The sequence below is a fragment of the Urocitellus parryii genome, chromosome 12 (assembly GCF_045843805.1).
Source record: "Urocitellus parryii isolate mUroPar1 chromosome 12, mUroPar1.hap1, whole genome shotgun sequence".
Lineage (NCBI taxonomy): Eukaryota > Metazoa > Chordata > Mammalia > Rodentia > Sciuridae > Urocitellus > Urocitellus parryii.
The window spans coordinates 19,021,315-19,042,161 of record NC_135542.1 but is presented as its reverse complement, the minus strand read 5'-3'; the positions used below and the strand labels follow the sequence as shown (position 1 = coordinate 19,042,161).

Below are 20,847 nucleotides of genomic sequence, written 5' to 3'. Positions count from 1 at the left end.
CACACATGCACACCATAGGTACAGAGATCTCTAAATACCAGGTCTTTTACCCATGTAAGCCTCAAATAATTACTATTACAATCACAGTTATTCCAGCAGCCATTTTTGGGGAGTGTCCTGTTAAAAAAAAAATAATTGCCCCTTTTATTGTGGCCAGTACACTTAGGAACAACTCACAGAGCTCTGCCTGGATCCCTGCACCCCTGGCCAGGGCAGGCTGTTTAGGGGTAGACACATGACACAAGCTGAATGAGTCTAGTTCTCACCCTTGGAAATATACACAGAAATAGAAACTGGGAAACTTTACAGCTGACTTGCGCTCTGTCAGACAGGGCACTGCGGGCTTTGGAACTTCTGCTAGAGAGGCCTAGAGCTGCCCTGGTTAATTTCATGCTTCCGTATTGTTTTTCCAAATCCTACTTTGATTCCATAAGATGTACCACCCAATTTTTTGTTTCTTTTCCTTTAACTTCTTTTTATTTTAATTAAACTACCTTGCATTGGTTTCTGTTCCTTGCAATGAAACAACCCTAATCGATATTCTGCAATATCCAGAGTAAATAGACCTGGAGAGCAGCAGGCCTTCCAGATGGAGCCCTCGCCAGCCTTATTTCCCTCTGCATGGACAGCATTAGATTCTGGAGGACTTTCTGCAAATTCCCTTTAATCTCCCTGAAATGCAAACTGCCACAAAGATGGATTTGTCACTAGATAGGTTCATTTCAGGCTCCATTCAAGGAGGTTTCGATATTGATGCCCTGAAAGTATCTCATTATGAGGCTGTCTCAGCAATAGAGTGGCTGCAGGGCCCGGACTTGGAGCACATCTGTTTATTGAGGAGGTAATGACAGCTGTTGTCCCTCTGCAGCATGCGCGGTTGGAACATCCTGCCTCGGCTGGGACCTGCTGGCCAGGGGTGAACAATCTGCTGCCAGCATTAGTCTGCAGGGACTGCGAATTTTCTGGAAGCCAGGGGGCTCTATGGTGTGCACGAAGGCGGGCTTGGGAGCCAACAGACCTGAGTTCCAGGTCCAGTCCTGATAAGCTGAGTGACACTTCTATCTTCTATTGCTGAATCTAAATTCTTCGCACTGAAGCTTTTGGAAGGCAGTCTTGTGGAGTGGTAATCAGAAAATCCTGGAAGCCAGGTTTGACTCTATCAGAGATGGCCTCCTGGGCAAGTCACTGTAACCAATCTGAGTCCCAGAGTTTGTGCACGTGTACAGCATGTTGATGAGGAATAGCAGAGTGTATGTGGCAGTGCCTGGGGCCAAGCCCAGCCCGAACAGAGCACAGAACTCACAACTGCTGCTTACGATGGTTCGTTTTATATGTCCACTGGACTAGGGTACTGTGTCTGGTGTTAGCCAAACATTAGCCTAGATGTCACAGGGAAGATACAAAGAACATCTACAACTACTTTAAGGAAAGATTACCCTTGATAAGGCCGTCAGTTAGCTAAAGGGATAAGACAAATACTGAGCTTTCATGGAAAAAAGTATAATGTTATATCATCTGTACACACATGTATGAAACAACGAAGCCCACCATTATTCATAATTATAATGCATTGATTAAAATATGGAAAAATATAAAATAAATACAGAATTAAAATGCAGAGAGACAGACAGAGAGAAGGAACTCAGCCTCAGGAGTTTAACACAGAAATTCTTCCTGCATTTCTTGCCTGCTGATCTGCTCTATGGATTCCAGACCTGCCAACACTCACAAGTATGTGAGCCAATTCCTTAGACCTGCTGTATCTTTTTCAATCCATCCATCCATCCATATCTCTAGATCTCTCTGTGTCTCTATCTCTCCCATTGGTTCTATTTCTCTGGAGGACCCTGGCTGGTACACTGCCTTGCTTCTTGTTCAAGATCCTTGCCAAATGTGGAGAGAGAAGGGGCAGAGTAGTCAAGAGGAAAAGAATCTCTATGGATTAATAATTTTTAACTCTTGATAAATATATGCAAATTTCTTCATCCCAAAATATAAACCACTTTACATTAATAGTAGTAACATCAGAGTGTCTGCCTTAAGGAATTCTTGCTAATATTTAAAAAAGGATCCCTGCAAAATTATTCATAAACCTATGGCCACGTTTTGGGCTGAGGAACTCAGGCTCATCTACCCGAGCACCGGGGGACCCTGCTGAGAAGATGGGGAACACCCACACGTAAGTGTCTGGGAGCCCAACTGCCCCTCTTTCTTCTGACCTTGGGCACACTGAACAGCCTTCTAGTCACAGGTTCCTCACCCACAAGTGAAGATGGGGACGCTAGCTCTGGCCTGCAGGGTTCTAGAGCCTCAGCGGTGCCTGACTTAGATTAGCAATGCATCCTCTTCCCCTTTTGCAGCTCAGTGGGCTGGTGGGCTCAGGGCCAGAGAGTGGGCTCAGGGCGAGAGAGTGGGCACGGGCAGGGGACAGTCAGAAAGGTAACACTCCTTGCTTGTGTTACTGTTTTTGGCTGCTCATCTATGAAAACAGAGGATTGGACCTTCATCTCCCGCCAGCCCTCTGAATCTTTCTTCATGTCCAAAACAGCCCAGGTTTTTCGACACAGTAAATTCACCTCCTCCAGTGCCGGGTGGCTGCCTGGCAGGGAAACTGTGTGCTGGGGAGAGCTCATCTGCCGAGCCCTGAAGCTCCTCCTGGGTGTCTCACATTCCCTCGGCCCCTTTCTCCCAAGTCACTCAGTGTGCCAGGGGTTCCCGCCCCTCTCCCGCAGAGCTGATGGGCAGGGGGCACCACGAGTGAGTCCAGAGGCTTCCTAAGCCCAGGGAGTGAGTGGAGGCTGTGAGGTCGCAGCCTCCCGCGGGGCTCAGTATAAGCCCGGGAGATGGCAGGGAAGGGCGGACTGCCTGCTGGACGGGCCTCCTCAGCGCTCAGGTACCAGACCCCAGACAGACCCTGGAAGTTGGCCTCACACACTCCCCTCCCTCTGTCTGTCTTTTTAACTTTGTCCTTTCCTGCAGGCAGGTGCTTTAACCAGGGAAACAGCCCAGGTCCCTGGCATGAAGAGGCCACGGGAATGTCTCAGAGGAGACAGGGAACAGCCAGCCACAGTGCGCTTCCTAGGACCTCACCTGTCAGGGTTTGGATGTGAGGTGTCCCCCAGGAGCTCACGTGCGAGACAGTGCAAGACGGTTCAGAGGAGAAGTGACTGGGTAGTGAGAGCCGTAACCCAATCAGTGACTACCCCCGATGGGACTGGCTGAGTGCTAACTGGAGGTGGGCAGGGGAGCTGGAGGAGGGGAGGGGCGTGCTTGGGGTATACATTTGTACCTGGCAAGTGGAGACCTCTCTCTGCTTCCTGATCACCCTGATGTGAGCTGCGTCCCTCCAGCACACTCTCCTGCCATGAGTCCCGAGGAGGGGGCCTGCTGTCTAGGGCTGAGACCTCTGAAACCGCGAGCCCTCAAACAAACCTTTCCCCCTCTACAGTTGCTCTGGCGGGGTCGTTGAGTCACAGCAGCAAAAACCCTGACTAAAACACCGCCTCTCTGGGTCACAGTGGGGAAGGAGACCCTGGGCCCTGGAGCGGGAGGGGCACCCTGGCTGCCAACGTGCCCTCTTGGTTCTGCGGTCTCTGGTTCTGGGAGACGGGGTGGTGATGGCAGTGTTAGTCCTTGAGGGCGTCTGTGGGGAGCTGGATTCTTAGTGGAAAGGGCCTTAACAGAGCCTGGCAGATAATAACACACAGCACACACCAGGCTTGGTTATGATTGCTTCCCCTCCTCTCACACGGCGGCCCAGGGTTAGGGGTGACACCAATCCTGGCCTTGCCTGCTGCCTGAGAGGTCCGCCAAGAGCTGATTCGGCCACTTTGTTCTTGTTCAGTTACTGCTCTTTCCACAATGCCCAGGGCTGTCTGTGTACCTGTTCCTGCCCTCAGGGAGCGTACCTCCTAGTGTGTGGGGGGAGACACATAGGGAGCCAGCACAGTGGGTGAGCTATGTAGTACGTTGGAAAGTGACATTGTGTGTGTGTGGGGGGGAGAACGGAGCTGAGGAAGGGGCTTAGGAATGCCTGAGGTGGGGAGTGGGCGACGAGCGGTCAGGGCTGGCCTCAGGAAGGAGAGACGTGAGCTTCTCCGCGGAGCAGGTGGGGGCAGGTCACGTGTTGTCTGGAGTCACAGTTTTCCAGGTGCAGCAGACCTCACTGTGAAGGAGGTGTGTGCTCAAGGGACAGCACGGAGGCTACAGTGACAAGCTCAGAACGAGGGGTAGGGAGGGTACTAGACATGGGGGCAGAGAGGAAGGAGGGGAGCACCGCAGGCATTTCCCCTAAGGTGGGCAGAACACCCCTTCCCCCAAAGATGCCCAAGGTCTAACCCCAGAAATCTGCCTCCTGGCCTTCTGGAGACCACGCACACTCCATGGCTCACGGCCACTCACATCAAGAGGGAAAAGAAAAGAGGTGTATCCATGAGGCATCAGCAGCAGTGAGGTGCTGCCGAGAGGTCAAGTACAACGAGAGGTGGTGACTGACGTTGACTTGGGCAGTGCGGAGTCACCGGTGGCTTTGCCTTTGATTAGTGGCACCCGGAGGAGCACCAGGAGCACTCACCAAGACCTGGAAAGGGTGGGTGAGATGGCGATGCTGTCTAGACTGGCACTCCTCTAGCTCTGCAGAAATGCAGCAAGTCACACAGGGCAGGATTGGAGAGCTACTAAGGAACAGAACCCCGGACCCCACACTATCACCTCATACCCCATCCTGGATGCACACTGGTGGCGAGATGTAGGCCTGGCTACCATAGCAGAAGCAGGACTTGGGGACTCATCTACGGCAAAATCATGCAGCTAAGTTGTAACAAGTATCCCTTTTGTTAAAAAAAAAAAAATTTAGTTTCATTTTAAGTGACCCAGGGTGGAGGAAATTAGCTTTTGTGGTTCCTAGGGGAGAAAATGAGTAACACCCCATGACCAATGCTAGCCCTTTGATAAAGCTATTAGACCCCTCCAGGAGTCTCAAGAATGAGCACAACTTACCTGCAAATAGGATTTGAGTCACTCGCCAGTTCCTACCAAAGGACGAACAACCCAATTCCCACCTCTCTGCTCTCACACATTCTACTCTGCTCCCTGTTCCTGGAAACAGATTCTTCCTCTGGTGTGGGCTTACGTGTCACAAACTCAACTGGATGCCATCTCCAGGAAAACGCAGTTAGAAAAGGAGCCTGCTTCTCAGGTCCAGAGAAAGGAGAAAGCATAGTCCTGTTTCAACAGGAACAAAAGGGTTGGAAAGGACCTCCTGCCGGCTCTGTCTATATCAGGGACCATCTCAAGCAGCTGGGGGTGGGGCCAGTACTGTGAGTGAGTGGGGGCGCTGGCGGGCAAGGAGCAGGCAGGATGGCCAGGGGCAGCAGCCACCAAGACCCTGCCCCGCACCAAGGCAGCTGCTCTTCAACCGCAGCTCCGGGGCTGCCACATGGAGTGTGACCATATAGTCCGATATTTCACGAGAAGCCGACTGACATGATTTTCCACACACCAGGGCTGAATGTCTCCCCAGGGGAGGCCGGTGTGAAGGGGGGCTGAACCATGAGACCAAGAGTGTGATCTTTTAAATCAGATGATGTAGATTCTATCTCGACTTCACCACTTGGGTAATTGCATAATCAGGGGCAATTTTCTTAACTCTCTGGGCTTTTGTTTCCTTATCTTGATAATAATACTTTATGGACTTGGCTATTAAGAGAACTAAGTAAGATAATATATTCCTTAACTAATGAATATTAATGAAGCCAGACACAGAGACATTAGGTACCAAGCCGAAAGAATAGATATAACCTCAGCATGGAGCTCTAAGTGTGGTGAGAGAGGGATTCGGAGACCTAGGGCACCCAGAGCTGTGCTCTGACCAGAAGCAGGGCTTAGCCAGTCAGGACAAAGTGTTCCAGTACTTGCCGAACTCTGGTAATCAGGAAGCATATGACATTCAGCAGAACTGAATCTCCAAAAGCAGGCCTGGTATAATGTAAGTGATTGATAAACAGTAATAACTGCTAAAGAATATTGTAGCTGATCAGTAAATAAAAATAAGTGCTTCAGTGTATTTGGATGAAGCCCTAAGCTCAGCACAGCATTTGTATCACTGATTAAACATCAGGGCAACCTATGACATTGGTACTAGTGTTCTCAGTTGACTGATGAAGATGCAAAGCTCAGAGGGCTGAGTACATTAGTAACCACTGAGCAGCGGGCAGGTACCACCATCACATGACAATAACAATGACAGTAATAAGGACAGCACCAGTTTAGAATGAACTGGGAAAGACTGGCAATCACACATCTACTCGGCCAAGGTTGTCAAATGTGGGGACTCCTGTCTGTCTTTCCAACCCTGCAACAGAAGCAATGAATGTCTTGAACTTCAAGGTCAAGGGAGCTGGTGGGAGAGTGGTTAGCAAACAATGCAGGGAGCAGGCAATAGGCCACGGCCTGCTTGCTCAGGTAGGTTTCTTAAAGGACAATGCTGCCCACATGGCAGATCCCGTCTCCTAGGACTGACTAGGGCTGAGGCCAGGAAACAAGCAGTGCTTTATCAGGGTGGGGTGGTGGGGCAGGACACATGGGCCCTGGCCCCTTGTTTCCTTTCTTCACCACCATGAGCTTCTCAAACCATTATCATCTGTCTTTGACTCCCTGATCTGGCCAAGGTCAGCCATGTCCTCTTCCCGTCAAACCTAACTTTGACTTTTCCTGATTCTGCCCTTGGCTCCAGAGACCACTGCCCTTGGTTGGGGAGAATTCTGCCGAGCATCTTGCTTTGACCAAGGTGACTGCTGGGAGCCTCTGTCCTCTTTGATACTGCAACCACTTGGGACCCTCCCGTTGCCCCCGCTCCATCTCTGCCCCCTGTGAAGGTCCACTTCCACGGCAGGATGGGCTGGGCTGCTTCTCTGTGTAGCGCTAATGAATGACGGAGGCTGACACAAGTGACAAACTGTTGGGAACCACCGGGCTGGAGGCAGGGCTGCTTCAGAAGGCCAGGAGAGGACCCGGCTTGTCAGTGTTAGGAGCCCCCCACTTCAACAGCCCAGTCCCATGCCGCGACATGCCCGAGAGCCCGCGAGAGCCCGCTGTGTGATCAAGCCCGAGTTGGAAGGGAGCCAAGTGGTTCTTGTACAAGTTCCCAGGGACTCCTACACGAGTGATATTAAAAGAGGACAGGAGGGAGGAGAAATTCAGGCTGGAGCGTGCTTCTGCTCTCCCCCACGACGGCCTCCCTCTGTCTCAAGTTTTGCAAAGCCAGCAGGACGAGCTGGTCCCCCTGCACATGCCGCCTCACCTCTGCTGGCTTTGCTGACTCCCCACATGTCCCCCTTAATGACAAGTCTGCATCTTCCCGGGACTCGCTCAGCTAGGACCACTGTGTCACTGATGATGGCCACCTGCTCATTATCTATCTGCTCTGCTGGGCTTGCGGCCGGGGACATCCTCGGCCATGGTAATTTTTTAGCTCTTGCTCGGTGCCAGGCACACATGAGGGACTCAGTCAGAGTACAGGGATGAAGGCTCGGAACGCAACCCCACACACTGCGGGGGGCGGCACTGTGGAGAGGGCTCTTTGGGAATGACGGAGACCTGGGTTGAGAGTGTATTCTGCCACTTGAATCCAAATGACCTTGGGGAAAGGACCTATGTTTTAATCTTCTCACTTGTATAACGAGCATAAAAGCATGTGTCTTCGACTAGGTTGTCACATAGAGGTGGCACTTGTCCAGAGCCTCACACCGAGGCTGCTCCACGGAAACATTTGCTTCTTCCTTCCTGGGTCCTCTCTAGATGGCTGTGGCCTCATGTCCTCATGATTCTCATGGGGCATAGAGGGACAGGGTTGGTTCATCCTTGTTTGAGGAGAAACCTGAGACCTGGGGCTGAGATGCAGCCACAGTATTTTGATTTCAGGTCCCTCTTGGCACAAGGCCTGGGTGTGGTGCAAACCGAGCCAGGGAGCAGGTGGCCCGTGAAGGGCGTGTGCAGTGTGTGTGTGTGTGTGTGTGTGTGTGTGTGTGAGAGAGAGAGAGAGAGAGAGAGAGAGAGAGAGAGAGAGAGAGAGACACGCTGGGAGGCCCCTTGTCTCTAGCTGTCCCCCACAGCTGGCGCTCTGCCCAGCTTCAGTGGTGCTTGATCTAAGCACGGCTCCCCCGAGTACGGTGGGAACCTTCTGCACCGCACCTTTGAGGCCCCAGCAACCCACCTCAGGGTGGGAATCCAGAGGCAGAGGAAGGAAGGCGCAGAGCGGGGTTGTGCCTATTGTCTGTGCAGGGGACTGTGGAGGCAGGACTCGGCACAGCCTCCTCATCCTCCTTCACCCCCTCAAACATGGAGGCCAGGTAAGAGTTTGCTCAGCGACTGGGAGAGTTGCCTAGGAGATGAGCTGGCAGCCAGGACTCGGGAGGTAGGTGGGGACAACAGGTAAGACTCATAAGTGAGGGAGGCTTCCCACAGAGGGGTAACTGCAAAATAGGCACGCAGCAGATGAGGGCCCACAGGGGCACAGTCCCCTGTGAGCAGGAGGGGCTCCCTGGCCCCTGTAAGATCTGGGTGGTTTCTAAATAGATGGCATGAACTTAGCCAGAGGCAGAACCTGTGAGTCAGAGAGGGGAAGGCGACAAGGAGGAACTAAGAATGAGCTTTTGGGGGCAAATTTCAGAAATAACAGTAAGAGTTGCAATTTGTTGAGCACTTGCCCGAGTCACGCAATGCTCAACACCCTACTAAATGCCCCCACTGTCCAGGTGTTTACACGAGGAACTAGTACATCCCAGAAGCACCCTAAGCACCAGCAATGTTCAATGCAGCCTGTAGGTCACGGGAGGTGACAGGAGGGTAGCTCGGGGACAGATCGCCTGGATTCCTATCCCATCTGGACACCTACCAGCTTGAACCCTTGAGCAAGTTACAACTTTGAGCCACAGTTTTCTTCTCTGAGTCGGGGTAAGCATCAGTGTCTGTGTGCTGTGGATTTTCATGGAACCTCTCGTGTAAAGGTTAAGAGAATTCCCAGATGCCCAGGCTATCCCTGGTAAAGGCAAGCTGTGATGACGATGATGGCCACCAGGGTGAAGTGGGACATGGGCCCACCAGGAGGCTAGGCACAGACACCTCTGGATGAGCCCAGAGCAAGCCAGGTGCCTACTTATTGGTGCTGTGCCCTTGAACGTGAGGCCTAGCATGAACATCCTCTTGTGTAAAATGAACCATGGTAATGTTAAATGATAAAATACACACAAAAGTGCTTATCACAGTGCTTGGCACATAGTAAGTGCTCAATAAACGTTAAATGTCACAGATATAGCAGAATTAAAATAACAAAGTAACCCAAGGAAAGGCCACCTGGTAACATCTCTTGGAAGGCAGCCAGTAAATCTCACTTGGCGCCACTTCTACCTGGCCTTGTTCACGTTTTTGCACTCACTTAAGAATTTACGGAGCAGACATCGTGTGCCTGGGAAAATGTGAATGGGGGTTGGCCAGATGCCCTCCTGCCTAGCACAGAATAAAACTGACTCGTTGTTCTTACAGAAACACTGTGCAACACCATCCCTGCCAGTGTGGCACATGTGTCCCCTAAAAAACAGAATCAACGTGGGTAGCAGAGACTCTTTAAGCTTTAAAGCACCAATCAGAGATGAGAATTCTGCAGGTGGAAGAGGCTAGAAATGTGCCCCAGTCCATGGTTGAGGTCACTCTTGGCTGAGATGTCACATTCCTGATATCCCTGCCATTCTGGAACTTCAACCACACCAGTGGCTTCAGTGACCCTCAAACCACTGATCTTCAAGCTCAATCTCAACTAGCAGCTCTTCCTGAGACCTGTCCCACCTGGCTACATTGGGCCATGTGCTGTTAGACTGGGGTCCTGTATCTTTTACCTCTGCATCTCTAATGGTGATAAGAACAAGAGCAATAGCACATCCAGGTGGAGTGTAAACCTCCAGAGGACAGGGACCTTGCCCCTTCTGTCCACTGTTCCATGGCCCAGAACAGTGCGTGGCCATCGCAGAGGCAATGGCTGCTCATGGAAAGAAGGATGTTCTGGGCACTGCTAGGTGCTTTCCAAGTCTCTACAAGGGAAGAAACAGTATTGTCCCCATCTCACAGATACCATAAGTGAGGGATGTCAAGTACCATTCCCAAGGCCAAGTCAATGCTGAGTAAGGAGCGTTTACGATGGCGTTACGACCTGACAGACCCCATTATGAGTTGAAATGTGGAAAGTGGAAAATACGTTCTCTACACCCAGCGTCCTGGATGTCATAGCGTAGCCACACAGCACACCGAGGAGACGGGTGGTTCCCCTTGTAACTGGGGGCTGCAGCTCGTGGTCCCCCCAGAATCAGGAGAGAGAAGCAGACGTGCATCACTCCTCCTGGAAAAGACTGAAATTCAAAACGTGCAGCAAGGTTTCTACTGACTGCATACTGTTTCCGCAACCTTGTAGAGTTAAAAAAAATGCACACTGAGCTGTCATAGGTCAGGGGCCATTTGTATATAGTTCTCATTTCAGGGAGTGAGAATGTCAAACGGTTCCATGCAGTTACCTCGGCTGTTTGGAAGGTGGCGGGCAGTTTACAAGGGTAGGCACTGGGGCCTGGAAAAGGAGTCCAATACTGAGCGCTGTGAAGAGGCCGTGTGACAGAAAACTAGCTGCTGAGCACTGACCCTGCAAGAGGCTGTTACCAGCTCCTGGATTAACTGAGAAAGGGTGGGTCAGAAGTGCCCCACATCACATTCTTGGAAAGTATCGAGGATCTGGGTTCAAATGCAGGTCTGTGTGATTTGGCCACACCCGCTGAACTCCAGTGGACATTTCTATAAACAGAAGTGCGAGCCGCACGTCTACAAGCTCATTCGTTAGCAGAAATGGGAGAAGGCGTGGAAGAGAGATTTTAGTGAAATTCTGCAGCTCTGTCCCTGAATAGAGCTGATTTCATTATTTTCCGATTGAACTGTTTGTTTTTGCTGAAATATTAGCTGGTTGCTAGGCAACTGCTCAGAGAGCTACGATGCTGAACTTTTTTTGGAAACCAGGGAGGACCTCAAGAAGGGTGACATGAGCAAGTGTCTGGGGGTGCAGCCAGAGGGCTGCTGGTTAGCCTGCTCCGTATTGTGGGGTTTGAGAGTGATCTGGCTCCTTCTGCACAGGCTGTGTAGACAGAAGTCCACGGTTTCCTCTCACAATAAGACTAAACTTTCTGGGGCCTTGGTTTGGTGACCACTGCATAGAGAAGTGTCAGAGTGCAGGCGATGGAAACCAAGCTTCCAGCACTTGGTCAGGCTCAGTTCATTGTAACCATCATTTTTATTAGTCATATCTTCACAGAATCTGGGTCTAGCGTTTTGTCAGATATTGGTGCTGAAGAAGTCAGTCAATTAGGGGATCTGCTGGCCCCGCTGAGCTCCAAAGGTAACAGCATCCCTAACCTCATCCCAAACCAGTGATATAATTCTGCTGTTGTTGGGATGTATCTACTGATAATATATGGATCAGAAATAAATCCTTTCCAAATACTAGAAAAAATTCTTCCCAAGCCAATTACCAGTCAATATAGTGGCCTTCAAAGGAAATGGACAGTAGATGCTTATTTAGGGCTTCTGATAGAATCATGTCCCTTACTGTTTTCTTAAATTCAGTGCCTAAGGAATAACCAAGTCAGAGGTCACAGACTGGTGGCCTGGAGGAGCTGGGGGATGGCAGGTTCACTGCAGCCTGGGGACATGTATGGTCTAGCTTAGCAGCATTAAAAACTTATTTTTAGTAAGTTGCTGATATTAAAAGTCTTATGTAGAAATGCAGATTCCCAGGTCCTCTGCAGGACTGCCTAACTTCAGTCCTGGTCCCCTGGAGCAGGAATTCCATACGGCAGTGGAGAGTCTATGGTCTCCCTACTAGGTTGTGCTCAGTATTCTTGGGCAAGGTCTGCTTACACAATAATTGAATCTAGGAGCAATTTGCAGTATTTCAAACCCCCTGAGGGAAACCACAGGCACTTGGGATAAGGTGGCCGAACTGCAACCTCCAGTGATTCTGCATTAAGCAAAAATGTTAATTAAAAGGCAATATTAATTACCTCAAATTGAATAAGATGTTGATCATCAGTTAGGGTCTCGGATCAGTAAAGCACAAGGGGCCAACATACATGTCTGCTCTTGTATACTTGTTTTCAAACATGATGCCCATGAGGCAAAGTCATAAAATAGCTCTTGGAGAGTCAAGACCACAGTGTTGATGGAATGGGGCCTGTTCCCTTTCAACTCATCCGAGTGAAGGCTTCCAGGTGCTTCTTAAGAATAGAAAGTGGCGATGGGCAGGGTCCAGCCCTAAAAGCCTCTCTTTGATGGGTCCAGGTCGGGGGTGGGGGATGTTGGTGGTATTGGGCCACACTCTTCTCCCACCCATCTGTTCTTCCATCTCTGAAAACTGGAGGTTTCAGAAGCTGCAGGAACAGAGGTGACCACATGGGGGCACCCTCAACCCACACACTGGGATTCAGAGCCCCAGAAGGAGCCAGAGCTGGGGAAAAACTCCATTTCTTAAGAGCCTGATACAGTCAAGAGTCCTGGTTCCCAGAGCTCTGTGCTCCAGCACCTGCCTGCCTGCAAGATGTCTGGGTGCTGCCCACTCTGCTATTATCAGAGAGCCCAAGAGGGGCTCCTCCCTGCTCACAAGAGGGGCTGAAGCTATGAAACCCCAACATGACCCTGGAAATGAACCCAATCCAGTGGCTGGACACAGGATGTCTTCCTTGCTCTGGAGAGAGCAGGGCAGGGAGGCTGCTGATATGAAACCCGTGCTTCGGCTGAAGCACAAAAGGTTTAAAGAATCTTGGAGATCTTTTAAGAGAGAGATAGGAAGGGATAAGGAGGGACAGGGAAAGAGAGACAGAGATGGATGGAAGGAGGGCAGGCCAGAGAAAAAGAGAGAAAGAAATCACATCCTGCCAAATCACATTGTTTTGGACAGTCAGAAACCCCAGAGCAGCAACATGGCCTTCAAACCTGGAATCCGACAGACCCTGGTTCAAATCCTGACACAACCCTTGGACTGGAGCAGGGGATTTGGCCTCTCTGAGCCCCACTGCTACCCCTGGAAAATGGGGGAGGTATGCATGCTTTTGGATCCAACAGGATAAGAAATGCAAACCACCTCATGGTACCTGGGAGCCAGGCAAGCACTGCCCTGGTAGTGGAGGTAACGCATACTGAAGAATGACAGTAGGGAGAGGCGGATTCTTTAAGAGTGTGGTTGGTGCATCTGTACCTAGGGAACGGAACCTTGGGCTATATGAATTCTAGTGTCTTTCAGTTCATGCTGTTTGTTATTCTGTAATAAATAAATGCCACTCCCCACACAGCCAAGCGGCTCTCCGTCACGGCTTTCTCCAGCGGCTAGACGTTTGTCCTTCTAGGTGGGGACAGTTAGAAAAGGACATTGGAGATCCAGAAACGGCCTGGAGGTGATTAGGCACATGGGTCCAGAGTCAGGGGCTAGGTTCTGACCCCAGCTGCCCCTTCGCTCCTGTGTCACCTTGGGCCAGTGGCTTAGTCTTGTTCTACCTGAGGCAGGGTTTGCGGCAGGGTCGGGGGTGGGGGGTGGGGGGTGAGATCCGACTTGTCAGGCACTCAGAACAGCTTCTGGCACCCAGCAAGCACTTCAATAGATGTTAGGCATCATTATCACTTAGATTTGTTTTAAAGAATAGGCAGTGATCTTTTTAGAATGGTTACGTGAAGGCTGTCTGATCCAAAATTGGAAGAGGGACAGTGTGTTTTCATAGATGCTATAGAAAGAGCATTAGATGGGAGACAGGATGCTTCCTAGACCCAACTGACACTTCATTATGCAAACTCGGGCTCCAGGCTGTTCCCCGGGACAACGGCCTCCTGGATCTCCCACACCTGGCAGGCAGGCCTTCTACCTCTAGGTGACCAGGCAGGCCATTCCCCATTCTTGACCTCAGCTGCCCCATCTATGAAAGCACATGACTAGAGCAGGATCCTAAGGGGCTTCTGGCTCCGGCCCCCGCACGGCCCGACAAGCCTTCCAGCTCCAGGAGCAGGGTGGGCAGTGCCGGCCCAGCAGGTCCTTACCTGAGGTACTCATAGAGCCCGTACATGGGCAGGAAGTCGATGTCCGACAGGAACGTGTAGGGGGTGCTGATGTGCTTCATGGCCACGTTGCGCAGGAGGTTCACAGGGTAGAACTGGCCCTCCTTGTACACAATGTGGTAGCCCACGTTGTGGCGGCTCATGAGCACCTCGGAGCCCTGGGCGTAGCGGAGGAACTGCTGGGCCTCAGCATCCGACAGGTAGAGGGCCAGACTGATGGGTCCCTCCCAGTGCTTGCAGATGGCCTCCAGCATCTGGAGCCTGGAAGAGAAAGGGAGGCGGGGTGTGAGGACCTGGCCTGTCCCTGAATCATCTGCCAGGTCTCCTGTGGGCCTCTACCTCCATCCACCCGCGGGCAGTCCATCAGCTGCAAATCTGAACTGGTCTCGGAATATGACCCACTCAGTTCTCTTACCCATAAATAGACATAAAAACATCTGCCGTGCTGGTTCTCGTCTTCTGCTTCCCACTGAATACAGGATAGCAAAAGTCACCTTGCTCATGAGCCTCAGGCTCCTCTTTTCAATGGTGCGATGGTTTTGGATGCGCTTGCCCCCAAACCTTCAGTGTTTCCAGTGTGGTAGTGTTCAGGTGTGGAACCTTCTAGAGGCGGGGGCCTAGTGGGAGGTGGCTAGGTCACTGGGGGTGGGCCCTGGGAACGAATTAATGTACTTTTCATGGATCCTTGGCAAGTTCCCATGAAAGTGTTTTAGAAGAACAGTTATCCTGAGCCCTGGATCCTCTGTCTTTCGTCTCACCATGGGAGTGCTCACTCTTCTGCACAGAGCCATTTCCTTCCTGCTACTTGGCCATCTTGTGATATAGTCAAAGGAACCCTCACCAGAGGCTGACAAGATGAGGCCTCCCCATCTTGGATTTGATTTGTAACCTCTAAAACTGTGAGTTAAGTAATCCTCTTCTTTATAACTACCCAGCCTCAGCTATTTTGTTATAGCAACAGAAAACAGACTAATGCAAAGGTGTAGGCTGTGACTATAGTAAACTATCCAAAGATCCTCATCCAGCCCAAACTCTCCTCTCTCAGTCCAGATGGAAAACGGCTCTACTGATCTAAAGCAGTGAACGGCCATAGAAGATTTAGACTAATGGAGGACACTGACTGACAAGGAGCACCAAAACCAACAAGGAGAACATGAGAAACAACTAGAGTTATGGATGCGTTCCTACCCACCAGGCGCCTTCCAGACTTCTCCCAGCATCGTAGAGCATAGCTATTCTCCCAGTTTCCTAATAATGGACCTGAGGCTCCAGCTCAGATTCTTGGACCTATCAACCAGAGATGTGTAGACAGGGACCTTAATGGGGCTTGAGGTGACTGAGAAATAATAACCCTGGGTGTTTGGCAAAGGGAACAGAAGGACGTGGGAATGTTGGGATCCCAAGGGCACCTGGGGTCATGTCTTCACGTTCAGGGCGCTTATTGCCTGGAGGCCAAGTTCACAAGGCTACCAGAAAGCACTGAGCCAGGGAAGTGGGGAGGACAGAGGCCAGAGGAAGAAACAAAAGGTGCTTCTCACAGGTGTTCTGGGGACAGGTTTGAAAAGAAATCCATGAGGATTTTTCTTCTGCTTTCTTTTTCTTTTTTCTTTACCCCCTCAAAGGCATCAGAAATGCCGGGTACACAAAATCTATGGTTTAAAGAGACAGCAAAAGCCTATTTTAATTTTCCCCTCTTTCCAGAAAGAGGTTACATGACCAGAAGTCTTCTGGTCAGGATGTCTGTCCACTTTATTCAGATGATTACCAAGAAAGAGATTCTTTGCATTTCCACGCTTCCAAACCAAAGAAAACGGGCACACCTATCTCCTGTCAATGGCTTTCTCTCTGGACTTCCAGAGTTTTCTCTCAGTAACTCTGGTATTGCCTAGATTTGCCCCCTTTTCCAATAGGGAAGACTGAGACACTCACCAGAGTAAAATGCCCTCCATTTGTCACCCTTGATCACATCCACTAACCAAACCAACCGGAGTCACCTTGTAAAGGTAGCATTCTACAGACGCCTCAGCTCGCTGACCCTGGCCTTGAGCCTCCACTGTCGGGCCCTGTTCTCTCTTGGGCTTGAGGGTCTGGGATTTTGAATGATCTCCCAGTGCCTCAGCTTCATCTGTGTACAATGGTGGACTCCGTACTTCCAGGGAGATCTATTTGCACAAATCTTTTGTGAGCAGGAGAGTAAAAGGGCAAGAACCATTTCTCGCATGCAGACTGTTGGCGTGTGTCAGGGGAAGGAGGTCATTGGGCTGAGCAGGGGAGAGGGCGGCTTTGCTCTGGATTCTTCTACTCACTGGGGTTTTGACTCTGTTTTCTAAGCAGGCAGCAAGCCTACCCGGCACAGCCCGTCGGCCAAGCTCTGCTGAGAGCACAGGAGAATGCAGGAAGCTACTGAAGGTTCTCAGGAGAACGTGCCGTTCATGAAAGATTAAGTTGAGCTTTATGGGAAATGGTGTCAGGTGCGTCCCGTGGAACCTCAGCCAGGAGTGTGTGTGCAGACGACACAACCCACATGTCTTCCAAGCCGCCAGCCCTCTCCAACATTTTCTCCCTAAGAATCAAACTTCTACCAGGATGGGGACAACAGAGACCACCTCAGGTTCCCAACAAGGACAACATGGAAACGGTGACAACCACAGATCTATCCGTCCCCCTTACTTCCTACTTGCCAGGTGCCACCCACATTGTGGCTCTTATCGTATCTGATGGCCGTAGGAACTCTACAGAATTGAGACTCTGATCCCTGTTTTGCAGGCGAGGAGGTAAAGCGATTCTTTCAAGGCATGCCACTGTCAGGTGCAGGAGATGGGTGGAGGTCTCCCTGACCTCAAAGCCCAGGTCATCAGCTGGTAAGAATGGGTGTTAGGTGGAGGACAATGCCCCCCAAATCTCTTCCCTTCATTGCCTGTTTCCCCCCAGAAGAGGGCCCTCCTCCCTTGATGTCAACTTCTGTCTATTCCTTCCTCCTCCCCGGTCCCTCTTGGGGGCGGCTTCCAAGACCCACCACTGGCTGCTCCTTGAGGGCGGTTTCTCTCCACATCTGTTCTGGGAGGGGCGCCCCTGCAGTTCTTGCTGTGTGGAGCTCGGTGCCCATCTTTCTCCGGTCCCCTCGACAGGAAGACAGAGTGCCCGGCACAGCGAAGGCTGAACCAGTGCAGATTTCAGGAGACAGAGATCAATTCTAAAACCACAGAACTGTCCATTTGGAAAGGAGCTTTGATATTTTTTTCTTTTTTTGCCCGGACCATTTTCATGATGAAAGAGGAAAGAGGTAAGTTTCACAGAGGGGGTGTGACTTGCTCAAGAGAACAGGAGGAGCTGATGAATTAGCCAACTCCAGAATCCAGAGGGGCAGACTCACCCAGCTCCTTTCCACTCCCCACAGAGCCTGCCGCTGCTTCCTGCTGGGGAGGGGGAGGCAAAGTCTCTGGTGTCTGGCGGGTCTACTCTGGGGAGCCCCACTAAGATGGAAAGCTGAACATACACAGTCTTTAGCTTACTAAGGAGCAGGCAGGGAGAAACCTAATGGCCAGAGGTGGCTGGGACTCCAGAGCATCTGTGGGCCTCCCTGGCTTCTGTTGCAATGGGACACGCCCACCCTACCAGCTGGCCCACGCCCCTCAGGTACACTGCAGCAAGAGACGCTGCCTGGGACACGATCATAGCTTGCAACTGTGGGTTCTGGGGTCAGATAGTCCTGGATTTGACCCCTGTGCTGGGTCAGTACACATGGGCAAGAGTTCTGAGCTTGGAGCTTCAGTTTCTAACAATGTTCATGGGACAGAATAGCTTACAAAATAGCTATAAATCATTCTTCTCTCTTCACATCCTTTGGGAAGACTCTCCCACACTGACCCTGGCCTGGCCCCACCTCGCTTGCTTCAGTCTGTGGGACATTAGCAAACATTACATTAACCGAGGTTTTAAAATGTGCGGGCACAGCAGGGCTTGGTCCTTTGGAAACCTTGTGACTACCACCATGCGGACAAGCCCCCACCACCTTGCTAGATGACATCCAGGTATCCCCACGGACCTGGCTAATAGCCAGACAACCTGCAGAAGAGTTACCCAGGTTGACAGCAGATGCCTGGATGGGTCCAGCTAAGCACAGGCCAAGCTGCCCAGCCACGGAATCCTGAGTTCACTAGGGTGGTCATCTTAAGCTCCTAGGGCAGGATGGCTTGTTAAGCAGCAATGGGTAACTGATACAATATCTAAGTGGAGTTGACCCCTAAATGAGATGCAGCTAGACATATAGCAGGTGCTCAGCATAGGACAGCCATCATTTCCCTTGGGGTTCCATCTTTGCCTTTCAAACAGGCATTCACCCGACAAATATTTATCATCTCCAATGTGCCTGGATGCTAGACAGACAAGGTTCCTGGACGTCAGGGTCTTGTGTTCCAGGGAGGAGACAATAAGCAAACCAAACTCAGTTCAATCCAGATGGAACTAAGAGAGTAGAGAGACAACAGGACAGACAGTGGCTGTGTGGGCTGGCCTAGGAAGGCCCTCTCCAGGTGACATTTGAGATCTAGAGCCATGTGTGTCTCTTGGTGTCTAACTCAAACTTCTATGTAGGAATCCTAACCCCACGGTGATGGCATTAGGAGGTCGGACCTTTGGGAAGGCTAGGTTCCTAATGCCCTTATACAGAGGCCCCACAGAGCACCCTTCCCCTTACACCACTTGAGAATAGAGTTGGAGACTCAGCCATCCATCAGCCAGAACATGGGCCCTCCCCAGACTCTGAGTCTGCCAGCACCTTGTCCTTGGACTTGCAGCCTCCAGAGCTGTGAGAAATGTGCTTCTGGAATTTTTTTTTTTTTTTTAATAGTAGGCAGGATGGCCCAAGACCCCTACATAAAGAGCAAGAGCAGCTTGTGGATGTCCGGGGTGAGCTGCCCAGAACAACCTGCAGCAAAAGTGAGTCCAGCTCAGTCAAGCAAGAAGCAGGGCCAGTGTGGACGGACTGTGTGTGGGAGAGGAGCAGGCGTCTGGCTGGGCCTCGAAGGCCACGTGGGCAGTGGGCTCGCTGTTCTAAGTGCAGGGGGGATCACCAGGGACTTCAGGGCTGGGACCAGATTTAAATGCTTCAAAGAGCACGCTGACCATCACAGGGAGAAGTACTTTCCACTCTCAGAAAAGGGCTGGGGCTTCCCAACACTGGTCTGATTAGTGGTTCATTTAAAAACACACCCCCCACACACACACACTGGAGGTTCTGGTTCAGGAGGTCTGGGCTGAACCCAAGAACTTGTATTTCTGGTCTCTCTTTTTTTTTTTGCAAAAAGCAGAGAGGACGTTCACCAGTCAGACGATGCCTTTAATGGTGGTCAGTTCTTCAACAACTGTGACAACGGGACACCAGAGAAGGAGTGTCTCCCCCGGCCAGGTGTCAGAGGACAGATGCCCTCCCCATGGAGTGACTGACAGAGATGCCAGCACCACGGCGTGGCCAGTGACACTCATCCTCTCTGAGTGGAAATCTGCAGGGAGACGGCATGGGGGCGGCCTGTCGACTCCCCTAATTTATTGTGGCATTCACGTAGGGCTACTTCTGACTCAAAGGTTTACAAACACACCCGAAGTGTTTCCCAAATTAAAAATCAATCCAACAGGCACCAGTCATCGTGCTGTATCATAATTGGATGTGCAGCACAGAAGGCTGGGGAATTTCTCCCACTGCACCGCCGTGTGCTCTTGGAATTTCTGAGCATGTCCTGCTCAGTGTCTGTCAGGGGGACCTACAATTCCTTGGGTTCTCTGAGGTCCTGCCTGGATGGCAGTACTTATCACTGTGCATCGGGGGTAGCAGGCATCTGCTATGCTTGGCATGTGTGTGCTTTGGGAAGGGAGGCCACTGCGGCCAGAGCTTGCTGCAGACAGACAGGGGACCAGAGATTTCTTTGAATGAATACAAGAAAGGTCCTGCCAGGATCACCACTGGCCCAGGCTGGGGTGGGGGGTGCTTCCCTTTGCACTGGAAGGAGACGCTTGGTTTTCCTGGTATTCGTCTACTGATAGTAAGTGTGTAAAAAGGATGAGTCTGGGTTGTTAACTGAACACATTTTCCTTCTACTGATGTGTGAATCCCAAACAGCAAAGTGTATAGCCAACAATGAGGTAAAGACACAGGATGAAATGTCAACTACTTACTGGACATTTTACATCCTCTTATTTTAGAGCATCCAAGATAACAATCCCTGAGCTCGACAGTATCACCGTCACTTCGCAGATAGAGTGAGATTCAAAAAGGCAAGTACCTGGCGCAAGCACACACAGCTGGGAAGAGGCACAGCTGGACTCTGAGTCCAGGTCTTTCTTGTTTTCTTTCCCTCCCTCTCCTACCTGCCTCCACAGGAGGCTCACGTGCATGCCATCTCTACCTGATGCTAAATCCGCACCAAGGGCTGTCAGACTCTCTCATTTAATCCTAACCAGGACCCCGGGAGGTGAGTATTTTCAACCCTGTCTTATAGGAGAAGACAGAGACCCAAAGACACTAAGTCAGGATTGTCAGCTGAGGACAGAAGGAGCAGGCGGAGTGTGAACCAGAGCTCCTTGATCCAAGGTCTAGTGCCTTTCTACCCAGCACCGAGTTTGGTCACAAGTTCTGTTGTCACTGTGGAATGTACGTTGGGGCTAAGTGCTGGGTTTGCATTCTCATTTGATCTTCACAAGGACCTTAGAAATGACGATAATGAA

General features: G+C 51.0%; 1 protein-coding gene across 1 annotated transcript in view; it reads right to left on the bottom strand.

Annotated features, from left to right (window-relative positions):
* LOC144249643 (xylosyl- and glucuronyltransferase LARGE1-like) overlaps nucleotides 1-20,847 on the bottom strand; it is a 255,934-nt gene that overhangs the window by 10,846 nt on the left and 224,241 nt on the right. The window contains exon 10 of the mRNA XM_077791753.1: nucleotides 14,110-14,388. Coding sequence (XP_077647879.1) covers nucleotides 14,110-14,388 — 279 coding nt within the window. The remainder of the gene's footprint in view (nucleotides 1-14,109; nucleotides 14,389-20,847) is intronic.